This window comes from Drosophila montana, unplaced genomic scaffold, assembly GCF_035044405.1.
Source record: "Drosophila montana isolate Dmon_TW-CO22-7 unplaced genomic scaffold, ASM3504440v1 contig_2326_1, whole genome shotgun sequence".
NCBI lineage: Eukaryota > Metazoa > Arthropoda > Insecta > Diptera > Drosophilidae > Drosophila > Drosophila montana.
The window spans coordinates 524317-537216 of record NW_026997209.1 but is presented as its reverse complement, the minus strand read 5'-3'; the positions used below and the strand labels follow the sequence as shown (position 1 = coordinate 537216).

At 39.4% G+C, this 12900-nt stretch overlaps 1 protein-coding gene and 1 long non-coding RNA gene across 3 annotated transcripts in view; both read right to left on the bottom strand.

Moving 5' to 3' along the window:
* Positions 1 to 228: 228 nt before the first annotated feature.
* On the bottom strand, positions 229 to 1084 carry LOC135427766 (uncharacterized). 2 transcript variants are annotated; one of them, XR_010436131.1, is made up of 2 exons: positions 834 to 1084; positions 229 to 779 (listed from the first exon to the last, which is right to left on the bottom strand). It is a non-coding gene; the product is annotated as an uncharacterized LOC135427766 (long non-coding RNA). The 2 variants fall into 2 exon arrangements; XR_010436132.1 differs by having other exon boundaries at positions 840 to 1084.
* Positions 1085 to 5947: 4863 nt separating this feature from the next.
* robo2 (roundabout 2) overlaps positions 5948 to 12900 on the bottom strand; it is a 56232-nt gene continuing 49279 nt past the window's right edge. Inside the window, exons 13-14 of the mRNA XM_064681365.1 lie at positions 12149 to 12440; positions 5948 to 7694 (exon numbers count right to left, since the gene is read on the bottom strand). Coding sequence (XP_064537435.1) covers positions 6602 to 7694; positions 12149 to 12440 — 1385 coding nt within the window. The 3' untranslated portion in view covers positions 5948 to 6601. The remainder of the gene's footprint in view (positions 7695 to 12148; positions 12441 to 12900) is intronic.

Here is a 12900-nt window from a genome sequence, read left to right as displayed (position 1 = left end):
GGACGTCACATTACGTCTCATTAGCGGCTGCGGCTGCGGCTGCAGGCGGAAATCATTCATTTCCGCCACTCAAAATGAAAATGAAAATGAACAGTTTTTCGGCAATTTTCATTGGGCACTTTTCAAGCAGCAAACAAAAACCAGCGACACGGCAGTTGGGGCCATTGTTCTCTGGGGTAAGAGGTTGAAGGTCTCCCAATTCCCAAAAGCTGCAACAAAAATAAAGAATGAATGAAAAAAATGTATTTCAATTGAATTGATTTTGAATGCGGCGCTGTCTGCCGCCTGTCTGCTGCCCCATTGAAAAGTGCGTGCGTGTTTTTCGCAGGGGGGGGAGGAGGCGGCATCGCACACGGTTCTATTAAGTTTCAGTCTGCGACCCTCAATGCCCCCGCCCTGCCCCACCTCGCACTGATTGACTTTTGCGTTGACATTTGCGCTCGGTTATCGCGCGCGCTCCGCCCTTCGCTTGCTTTTGGGGGTGTGTGTGGCACTGCGGGGCTTTCCCTGGGCTTTTCCCGGCGACTAACTGGTCGCACATCTGCGACTGTCTGTTGCTGCTGTGGCTGTTGTTGTGCTCGTGATTCCACAATAAACGCATTATGCTGCCATTAGTTGAGTGGCAGAGCCTTCCGCTTGTTTGCCAGCTTCCGTTTGTGTTTTTGTTTGTTTGTGTTTTTGTTTGTTTGACTCACTTTTCAGCTCTCGTTTTTCTTCTTTTTTTTCTAACAATAAAACTGCCTTGTCAATGGGGCGTCCAGCGCAGTGAGTTCTGTTTCCTATGTGCGCCAACAAAATTTCAAAACTTTTCATGCAATGAATTGTTAATTTACTTAAACAGTTTTCCCATTTGCTGACGTTGTTTTTTTTTCTTTCCTATTTGCCCCACCTGCGCACAGGTTGGCCCAATGACTTTTTAGTCAGCCCCACAGCTACTTCTTAACAGGCTCGGGCCAATGACATTTACGTTGATTGCATTTCTATGAGCTGAGCTGCGCGCATAAATTCTGGCGTCTATTCAATTGTAATGGGAAGTTCAATATTGTGGACTTGTCTGAAGAGCCGTTTCCGGGACTTAAACATTGTTAAGGTTTATAGAATAAAAAAAATAAATACAGAATTAAGAAAATAAGCATTTGAAATACTTTGAAATCAGAAGGCAGAAATACCATATACTGATATCCTTATCTATCGAAATAATTGAAAATAAAAGCCAAGCCTTATGAAAATCGGTTGAGTAGGGGAGTAGGATATTTGAGGGTACAATTTTCACATGAATTTTGCCCACGAATAATTTTGCCAGCTTTAGATGTCAAACAAAGACCCAAACCTCATGCAAATCTGATGATATTTTAGCGAGCTATGGGGTGGGAAATTTTGACCTATGTCTTGATAGTGTATGCTTCAGCTGCTCTTCGACAGTTTATTTCAGGGCCTTGGAAAATATCAAACATATTCAAATGATTTTCAAAAACACGAGTAGCAGTATTTACGGGAGATAGAATTTAAGGGTCTTTAGGTGTATGATGTTATGTTTGTTGTATGATGTATATAGATGTATGTTAAGCATGCAAAGCCCCTTACTCTCAGCCACGTTAAGATACTAAAGAAAATGATTTAATATTATAACAAATTTAAATTGGTACAACACTTTTTAATTGTTTGCTGTTGTCTGATTAAGAAATTGGTTTCTTTTTTATAAATCCTTTGATTCCTCATTGGCAAAGCTAGGATTAAATCTGCATTATACATGTTATAGCTCTTAGAATTGGTTCTTTACCACGCCTGATGAAGCTCTTGTGGCAGTAAATGGCGGTCAGTGTGGGTCTTGTCACCCGTACACTCACAAACACACATACACGAGGCTATGCACATGAACTCTACTTCAAGTGCTCCACACACAACTAACACACACACATATACAGAGAGCTGCGTGCGGCTGTCACCTACCGTTTAAGGTTATTTTGCTGACAGCGACAACGGATAATTAGTTTCGCTAACGAGAAAACTTCCACGTGCTGGCCGAGTCACACACGCACACACACGCGCACACACACACATTAACATCACACTTGACACATGATGGGATCTCTGGTGCAACATGTTAACTCAAGTGGCGTTAACAACAACAACAATAACAACAACAAGTGAAACATGGCCAACACGTACTCCGCACAGTTGCTCAGTCATTTCGAACGAATGGCAACAGGATGAACAATCCGCCCGAATCCTTTGCCTCCGCTTCACTGCGTCCGCCGTTTCGCCTTGCTGCTAATAAAATGATTATGTGTTGTTTTTATGCTCGCCAGCAGCCAGGACCAACCAGCACCAGGACCAGCAGCAGCAGCAGCAGCAGAGTCACATTGTAAGCAGGCAACAGGCAACAGGCGGGTAGCGGCATCATAATGTTGTTGTCTCTGGGCCTGGAAGGCACTTTCAAAACAATTGCTGCGATTGTTTACATATTAATGACAGCAACTTTTATGAACTGGCAACATTTTCTACATAATTGATTGCCAGCAAGTGCCATGGCATAAAAAAAAAATCGATTCTCCTCCAGCTTAAAATGAGGCAGAAATTGCGCAAATTTTTAACAAGTGCATTATGCGAGCATAAAGAGAATATGCGAATATGTGTTTAACGGAGAATTTATGTTGTTCATCTGGCATTTTTTCTTAATTGTAAAAAAATTGCTTCTAAGTTTTTATTACATTTTTACGGCTAACCAATTATTATGCTTAATTTCATTTTATTTTAAAAATAATTAAATTATCAATATTTATATTTATTGTGTTTTTGTTTTTGTTATATATATATAAAATTTATATGTGTATTTATTTATCGTATATTTTCGTTTTCTTTAAATTCATTTTTATTTTGAATAAATTTTTGTTAATAATTTCTTGTTTATTTATTTATAACAAATCATTTTACGATTGTCTATGTGTTAATCGGACTATTTGTGCTGTTCGAATTGTTTTTAATTGTGAACCACTATATTAAATTTTTTAAAACACGTTGAACGGAAATATTAACCAAATTTTGTATTTTACTTACTTTTATTTTATTTTTGTAATTTATATATTTATTTATTCATCATATATTATTATATATATTTTTATTCGAAACAAAACATTTGTGCGATTTCCACTGTGCACATGTACACTTGTACTTGTATAAATGCTGTTTATTTATTTATAGGGCATAATACCATTTTATGCTGTAATTCTCTAGTAATCATATTTACAACAGAGTTCTCTAATACCATAGACAACATATGCAATTGTAAGCATCCCCCCTGGCCCATCTGTCATACAGTGATTAAATTTGCATTAAGCACATTTTGTAATGCATTTTCCTTTTTATTTTTCCGGCATGTTACAACAAACCGCTCATAACAAATGTTGGTATGCTCGCATTTGCCACTTGCCCCCCGAACAGGGCATACATACGCGCACCGGAAGTGGCTGTCGATTTGTAACAAATGGCTGCCGGATGTTGCCACATGGCGCACGTGAGTTTTTTTTGTGTGTGGTACTCTAACCCCTTGGCAATTAATTGCCTAGCACGTAATTATTTTGTAGTTAAAATGGGCGCGGTCACACACACACACACACACACGCACATTGAATCTGGGTATATGCATAATTTGGGTTTTTGCAGCTAATTAAAAACGAGTTGCTTTGTTGAAACTAGATTCAAAGCGGGGAGCGCTAAATGGGGGTAGCTGTTGCATGGGTAGCTGTTAAACGTGGCGCGTGGTGACTTTTCAATTAGTTCTACACCTGAGCGATTGTTTGGGGAAAAGTATTTTAAAATATAAGTTTGTGTTGCCTATTTTTGTGCGCTGATAAAGTTTTTGTCCAAAATATCTTTAAATTAAAAGGCTAAAAGGCTAAATTGAATGCCCAATGAAGTTGAATAAGATTAATAAACTGATTTTAAGGGTTTTAAGATCTTAAATCGACCAGCGAGATGATGCTGTAGCTGACAGAAGAGCTGGTAACCTTTTTCTCTGGAATTTGGATTTCTAGGGTTAAAATGCGAAGAATGTCTTAGGAGCTATCTTTAATACCTATAAGATGCCTATATATATTCTCTTATGTAATATGCAGATCCATTTACTTTAATTTATAAGTAAATCCTTCCACTACGGGCTATTGTCTAATTTTGTTACCTTAGTTGATATAGCTGTCAGTCCTAAGAGTTAAATTTCCCTCACATATATGTAACTAGCTATAGCCGCCAATTATAGGTAGCGCAGTTCTTGTTTGTAGAATAATATATACATATTAAACAAAGGGATCTAGAAGCAATGCTAACTATATAAATTTTGTACTTAAAACATGTGTTGCCTACTTTTATGCGCTAAAAATAAAATGTCATCGCTTAGTAAATTCATCAGCCGCATAGAAGTGTCTTGATTTTCAAATATTAAATTTAATGTAGCTATTTCTCAGAAAGAACCTAGCAACTTTCTTGCTATCATGAGCATTGACCGCATTTTTAACGTAGCTCAATTGAAAATGTAAAATAATGTTGCCTACTTTCTTGCGCAAAATAAAATATAATCGCGCCTATTTCTTCCAATTTTCAGCTGCACACCATTAGGTATTGACTCGATCTATAAGAACTAAAATTGATTTATGAACAGATGTTTATTAGAGAGCATTAATAATGTTTTCATTACGTTTACCAAAAAAAACGCCATTTGCAGCGGTTGTATTGACTTTAGTTCACTTTGCAATGCAAACAATTATGGAATAAATATGCGATACGATTGTTTTGTGTTTGAATTTCATAATTATGGCATTTTTATTTGCATTTTAATTGCTACATTGTAAATACGCGTATTCAATATCAATAATTACACATAGACATACACTTAATTTCAGTATTTTCTAATTGATAAACAACATACATACGAATATTTTATAATATATGCATTTAATATTTTATGTTTCATGCTATATGCTTGAATATATATATGTATGTGTGTGTGTATATATGTATATGGTATGGGGCTGGCAGTCACATATGTATATGTAAATGCATATCTAATTGTCTGCCTTATGCCAAAGTACAGTTCATTAGTGCGGCAGCTAGAAAGTAAGTGGGAATTACAAATTGTGTTTAGCCATTAAATTGAAGGAGTTTTGTTATATATGCCTGGTGGTAATTACGCACTAATTACATAAGTAGTTGTATATATAGTTATATGTTATATTTTATATATATGTATTTGTCTAACAACTAAATAAAGGGCTCTGCTATAATGATATTTAAATTACTATATGCACAATTTGATTCACTTGTTATTCATAGTTGTCTACTTGCATATTCGAATACAATTGAAATTTCGTATATGTCTAGCTTAATACATTATATACAATTACCAAATAGTTTTACATAATTTATTATATTTAGTTATTGATTAAGCTGTTTAATAACAATCTAACTAACCAATTAGTATAACTTTAAGCGCCGGCTTTAGCTGCCCGCATACTTGGAGGAACTTATCATACGTTTCTTTAACATTTACAATCATCTATAGCTAAAACTAAGCCTAAGCTGCGCAGTAAAGCAGAGAGAGAGGGAGAGCTAGATAGAGAGCGAGGGAGGGAGACAGATAGGATGTGTGGGTAGTTAGTCTATCACTAGCATAGAGCCAATCGCTGCTTGGATTGGTCAACAGTCAACTCAGCTTCATTATGAGTAGTTGAAGAACGAAACCTTTAAGAGTAATTCTCTTGCGTTCCTTCCCTTTTTAAAATTATTAACTTAACTCACAAATGCTCTCAGTCTTAGTCACAGCATTAGTGACAAATGCACTTAGGATGGGCATTAAAAAACATCCGAGAAATTTAGTTATAACAATACACATGAATCATAAACCAAATACGCATCAAATTCGCAGTAGAGCATCACGCATAAGTCGAGCTCACTTAACAGGTATTAAGTGCAATTTGTTAAAGAGCTTTAAGGGAGAAGTACAGCTTTAAGCAAGCTTAATTGCATTGACTGAATGCAGCTAAGATCGCTTAAATTTGAGCACTACAGCTAAAAGGCAGAGCCGTAAACTTAAAAGCTCATTGAAGCTTAAACGAACTTTCGAGCATATAAATGCGCATATTCTTATGCTTTTTAAGAAGCTTTCTCAATGCTCAGTTTTTTAAAAAGTACTATGCTCCGAAGACTGTTTTTCTTACCAAACGCTTTTAAAGTTCAAGCTACTTGCTCTGTTCTTACTTTTCTATAACTCACATTTGATGAAAAACAAGTCAAGGCAAGCGAATGAGAGCCTTAAGTAAGCTTTATCTCAAGTTTTAAAGCTCAACTGAAAGCTTTCACTTGGCTTTCTATACTTCTCTCTATTTAATTCTGTGGATTCTATGCCTTTCGGTTAACTGACTCGCCTGAACTCAACTTGAAAGCACTGTCAACAGTCAGCGCAAGCTGTATGCGCCCAGTTATTCGCTTACTCAAAGTTCTCTGCGCTGCCGTTGTTGAAGCGCTCGCACCAAGCGAGCAGCTCGCGCACCTCCCGCGCATATAGCTGCTCCTGCGCCTGCGTCTGGGCCGACAGCTGACCCAGCTGGGGTCAGACATTGTGGCAAGGCTGCTGATTGCTGCTGCCGCTGCCGGAGTTGCTCAGCAAACTGCGCTCGCTGGCCACGCTGCCGGGCGCATAGATCAGCTCGCTGGCCTCCTTGGCCAGCGGCTCCTCGGCGTGCGTCTTGCGGCCGCCGCGTGTGCCTTGAGCACGCCAGGATTGCGGCTCGAGCGGCTGCTGATGTGGCTGCGAGTGCGGCACCAAGGGCAGCAACTGTTGCTGCTGCTGCGAGACCGGTTGCTGCTGATCATCGACCTTGACATAGAGACGCTCCATGTCATCCAGATCGCCGTCGGCCGTGTGATAAAGCGCGTGCTCATCCTCGTGCGACATGAGCATGGCCATGGGCGAGGGTGAGCCGCCGCAGCCAGAGTCCGCCAAGCCATTGTAACAGAAGGAGGAGCCATCCAAGTCAAGCAGATTCTGCTGATGGCTCTTGGCCAGCGTCTGATCCAGAGCCTGAGCCGGGCCGGCGTTGAGCACCTTAAAGCGCGCACTGTCCCGTCCAATGCTGCAACCATGTGGCAGCTGCTGTCGCCGCACGCTTGCAAATTGGGTCGAGTTGCCGCCGCCAGTCGATGCCAGCTGCTGCTGCTGCTGCTGTTGCTGCTGCTGCTGATGGCCGCCATTGGGCGCCGCCTCATAGGTGTGGCAGTTGCTGAGCTTATTTTCCGTGATGTGCATATGCATGTGCTTGTCCTTGGGATAATAATACTGATCCGAATAGACGGAGCGCGCGCCGGCCGTATTGCTGGGATAGATCTCGCCGGTGGTGGACATTTGCTGGTATATGTTCGCGCTGGAGTGTGGCTGCTGCTGCTGCAGCTGCTGCTGTGGCTGGTAATGCGGATGCATGGGTCGCTGCATGCCATAGGAGCCGGGCAGCCCAGCTGGGCCTGGACGCTGCTGATAACGCGGCTGCTGTTGCTGCAGCTGCTGCTGCTGGCCGGGATTGAGTATGGCCGAGGTGGCATAGGGCGCGGGTGAGGCATTGCCGTGGCGTCCATACTCGCTGGGCGCCTTGCCAAAGCTGGACACCTCCGCGTAGTCGGTGGGTATATTGGAGTACTCGCCCACGTAGCTGCAAATGAAGAGATAAAAACAAAAGGGGAAAAACATTTATTGCCGTCCTCGTTTATTACAATATTCCCACGCCCAAAACGTACGAAAGGATTGTGGAAGGGGCCTGAAGTGGCAGCAGGGAAAACATTTTTCGGTTATAAATTTGTCGGTTCGTATGATATTTTGGGCGGCGGGCAGTGCGCGGTCGCTGCTTGGCTGGGAATTTATGGCGTGCGGTCTGCAGTCGGAGCGGAAATTTGCATTTCGCCTGCGCCCGGAACCAGATCCACGAGCAGCGTTCATGCAGCGACGCGTGCTCATGTGTAAAAATTGAATTTATTTCGGATTTAACATTTTACATATTCACACCTGAGCGCCCAACTGCCCCCCGCCCTTCCGCCTCCTCCCAGCTGCCTGTTAACCCAACTAATGTTGTGCAAATGGACCCGGCTCTAAGCAGCGATAATACTTATCACCAGCTCCAACTGACTCCACTTTGAACGCGACTCACGCACTCAGATAAATAAGCAGGGGCAAAAAGTAAAGAAAAAAAGCTAAAGCTAAAAGTGATCGACAAGGAGATACTCAGTTAATATGTGTAATGCTTCCTAATACATATTGTGTTTCATTTAAATGTTAATTATCTGAAAATTAAGCAGGAATTGATGAGAATAAGTGCTAGATGATTGCTCTGCATATACCCTGTAGGCAAGTTATGAATGCCTTAAAGGCATATACTTTTCCAGCTCAGTGTTTTCTATGCAGTTTTTAGGTTAAAATAATGAGATTTCAAGCTCTATATAATATACAAATCAAGACTATATCTCAATATTATAATTTGGAGTTTTTTTTTTAACTAAATTTTTTGTAAATCGAAAATTATTTGAATTTAAGCAGCCAGATACCAAATTTCAGGGGTCTAGTCCTTATAGTTCCTGAGACCCTGATATGAATGGTCTATTCATTAAGATCGCCAGTTGGACAGACAAATAAATATTTCGAACTATACTCAATTGTTAATGCCAAAAAAAAATAAAAAGTATATATTCCTATAAGTTCAGACACTCAGCACCTAAGCTACCCACTCCTACCTTTCATTTAATTACAGGGTATGGAAAAGAAGCGAAATATTCACCCTCAAATACAAAATTTTTAACATTATTTTCGTATTTAAATACTGAAAGCGGATTAAAAAGCAGCCGGAGGGAAAGCGAAAAAAAAAATAAAGCGAAACCAGCTAAAAGCTGACTAAAATATGTATGTATGTATATACGGCGTATTGATGGAGTCGCCATGGCGCAGTCGACGTGAAAAAACTCCGGTGCGTGCATTTCAAAATACGCTTTTAATGCCCTTAATGAGTTTTCATTTGGCGAAGGGAAATGTCTGCACTGAATGAGTCCTTTGTACCGCACTAAAGGGGGGCCAGCTGGGGTGAGAGATAAATATCAGTGGAAACTATGTTTAAAAAAAAAAAAATAGCTGACTGTAAGTAGTTTAAATGGAACGCAGTTTGACCAAGCTGTGAAGAATTGTGTTTAATTCCAGCGAATTGGGTTTACAAAAACGTGGAGTTGAATAATTGGGTGTATGAAAATGCCAAAATTTTGAATTCTAATTGAAAGTGTTTTGCGCTAAGCGACGAGTGAATATCACTCGCTGGAATAACTCGCTACAGTTCCAGCAGGCGTTGCCACCAGGCTGAAATGCTGTGGTCAGAGATGCCACAGTTTTTAATTATATTTGGAATTAGTTCGTCAGGCGCTAAGGCTTAGTTATCTAAAAATATGTTTGGCTTTATATATGTATATATATTTTACTAATGATTAACTTTTTTCTTTCCATTTGCTCTTCACAACCTTCTCATTACGAAATTGTTGCCTAAACTTTGCCCCACATAGATGAAAGTCTGTCTACATATATATATATTTCTAGATATTATTATTTCCCTTGAAATTCTATGTAAAAAGGTTATTTAACTATCTTAATCGTAGCTGACATATTTTACTGACTGCTTAAATTGCAGTAAAGGTGACCCCAGTCCCAGCGAGCGTTGCCACCTGGCTAGAATGATGTGCAGAATTGGTCAAAGATTTCGCCTTTTTGATTATAATAAGAACTAGTTCGTCAGGCTTAGGTTTAGTTTTATAGAAAAGCTTTTAAATATTTAACTAGAGTATAAGTTTTTTCCCTACTCTTTTGCTTCACAAGTTTTGCATTATGAAATTGTTGCCTAAATACATATTTCTAGATATTATCATTCTTCTTGAAATTCTAAGTAAAAGGGTATTAAACTATCTTTAAACTGACTGCTAATATAGCATTAAAAGTGACGCCAGCTCATAACGAATGCTGCTTCTTTTTTTCACTCTCACATTTTTATTTTCGCACATATGACACTCATTATATTGTGATTACTTTTAAATTGTTATTGTTATTACAATTGTTATTGTTATTGTTGCTGAACATTTCGCTCGCTCGCACAATTTTGTTGCAATCATTATTAATTTTTGCGTTAAATTGCGCACATTTTCAATTTGTGTTTTTAATGACTAATTAAGTGTGCGAAAATAATTTTAATTATGTCGGGCAGAAATTTATGCGCACAGTAGTCGCACGGAAAATTGCATTTAAATTATGGATAAATCGAAATTTATTTAAATTTATATTTATTTCATTTCCTGCTGCTTTTATTTTTATTGATATATGCTACTTGCTGTTGCTGGGCTGTTTTTTTTTTTGCTGGATGGCACACTTCAGCTTTTTACGCTTGATTGGCATTTAATTGCAATTTGGCAGACAGCTGTGATTTTTGCTGTTTGGCCAATTCGAGGGGAATTATTATGAAGCATTTGCCCAACTAAAACTCTTTAAACATTTATAAAATTGTGTGTGCTTTTGATGTGCTTCCTTGTGCATCAATTATTTAATTGGATTAAATCTGTGACCTCTGCTATGCGTAATTTGTGGCCAGCACAAAATTTGCCACAAATAAATAACAATTACGATTTTTGACCATTTTGGCGAAATAGCGCAAACGTTTTTCCCCAAATTCAACAACATCTACAAAACGCAAACAATTATTTTATGCCTTCTGATTGCCAGACAAATAAATTAGCCGCGCCTGCAATTGCTGTGTTGCATATTATGTTGCCAGCTTTGATTAACCATTCCACGGACGAAACATAAATGAATTATGCGAAATGTAACAAAACAAAAAAAAAAAACATTTAGAAATAAATAAATTCAAACAACATGGAAAACATATTTCGGGCTGTACTCCAAAATGTTTTGCACAAAATAAAGCTGTCGGCGCCATAAAAAAATTTAATGCAACTGGAGCAGGTTGTGACGAATTTGTAATATCCTGTTTGTGATAAATGCGACTAAATATATTTAAATAAACTATTTACTATAAACAATTTCAAAGTCTTATAAATATGTGGGCCTTTTCTCTGTTTTTTCCTGAATATTTTATTTGGAAATTTAAAATATGAGAAACCTTTCTTTTTATATAAAAATCGAAAGAAAAAGAGTCAGGAAATAGTTTTTGAAGCTGGTTTTGGCAACCTTTCCATTTATAAAATATTTGTTCGGCTGGCTCAAGGTACGAGGTTTTATTAAAAGCAAAAAGCAACAGGACAAATATTTTACACGTCTGCGATTCTTAATATGGAGATTGAAATAGTTTTTGCTTTAAATACTCTTTTTTCATTCCTATATGGTAAAGAGCTCCAAATCAGTTGGTTGCAATTTAAAAACTTTCTGCGGCAAAATAAAGCAGCTGTGTGAAGTTCGCGCAACATAGTTGAATTGAAAGCCTAGTTCGCATAAACATATAAACTAAGTCCGAATGCTGCAGGGCTGCCTGCAACAAAGACTTACACATTTGCCATAACAAGTAAACAATAATGTGTTTTATGGCTCATTTTATACGAATGCGTTAAATATTTCATCAAATGACAACTTTCACGCAGGCTTAGCACATATGCCAGACACTTCCCCCCTGAAAAGTTTGCTACATTTGGCAGCAAGGGCAAGCTTAAAGCTGTCCAATTTAAAGCTAGACAAATGGAAAGGTAGCCCAACTACTACCCGACACCCCGATAATTACATTTGTGCCAACGGGGGAGCTGAAAACTACTATGTGAGCTGTCTGTCCACCGGGAGCTGGTCGCCGCCGGGAACTGTCCACTGGCTGCTGCAAAAATCAACATAAATAGCGCGGCAACATCTCCATTTCTAACTTGATTTTGCTGCCCGGCGCCGTTGCCAAACGAAAACAAAAATCTCTCTCAAAAAAAAAAGAAAGTTGCCGAAAACATTTTTGCGACGCGCCAGAAAAATGCAATTTCACAGTTTGGTGAATTTTTATTGTCGTCCTCGCTTTGAGTGGGTCCCCAGTTTCATTTTTTTCCCCTTTGCCCCGGCATTTTCCGGCTACCTAACTGTATAAAATAAAAAAAAACTTACCGCTGATGATTGCGTTCGCCAGCGTGTCCATGAATATCATCGATGCCGCCGCTGCCGTTGCCGTTGCCATTGCCGCCGCCGCTGCTGCTGCTGCCGGTGGCGCCGCCAGAGCTTGCACCACTTGCACCGCAAACGGGCGCATAGTCGGCAATGTGATCCTTCTGCATGTCGAGGGTGTCGCCGCTGGGCGAGGTGCGCCACACCATGCCGCCGGTGGAGGCATCCAGCCAGTAGCCGTTGCCATTGCGCGTCGACAGACTCGGCATTTTGAGCACGTCGCTCGTGTGATTGCCTGCAGGTGAGAGAAACCAGAGACAGTGTGAGAGAGAGAGGGAGAAAGAGAGAGAGACAAGAGAGTGTGAGAGATAGAGCAATTAAATGTTTTGCAACAAATTGGCAACCAAATAAATTGTAGCCGGAAATTAACAAAAAGACATAAAAATATAAAACAAAGGCCATCGCAGTCTTTGGGTTGTTCCCAAAAACAATTTCGCTGCAAAAGCAAACACTTTTCTAAATATTTTAGGAAATTTCATTTACTTTTGATACTGATTGAATTGAATTGAATTTTTCAACATATTTAAATTTTTATTGTAAACCTTTGAAAAAAAGAGTTGGCGAAATTGCGGCGAAAGTGATTTTGGTTAGCTTATGGGATTTCAATGCTGCGCGCTGCAGTGCTATAAATTCAGCGCATTAAAATAATATTATGCCAGGGGTCAAGGGGGCGTATGCGCAATTTCCCCTATTGT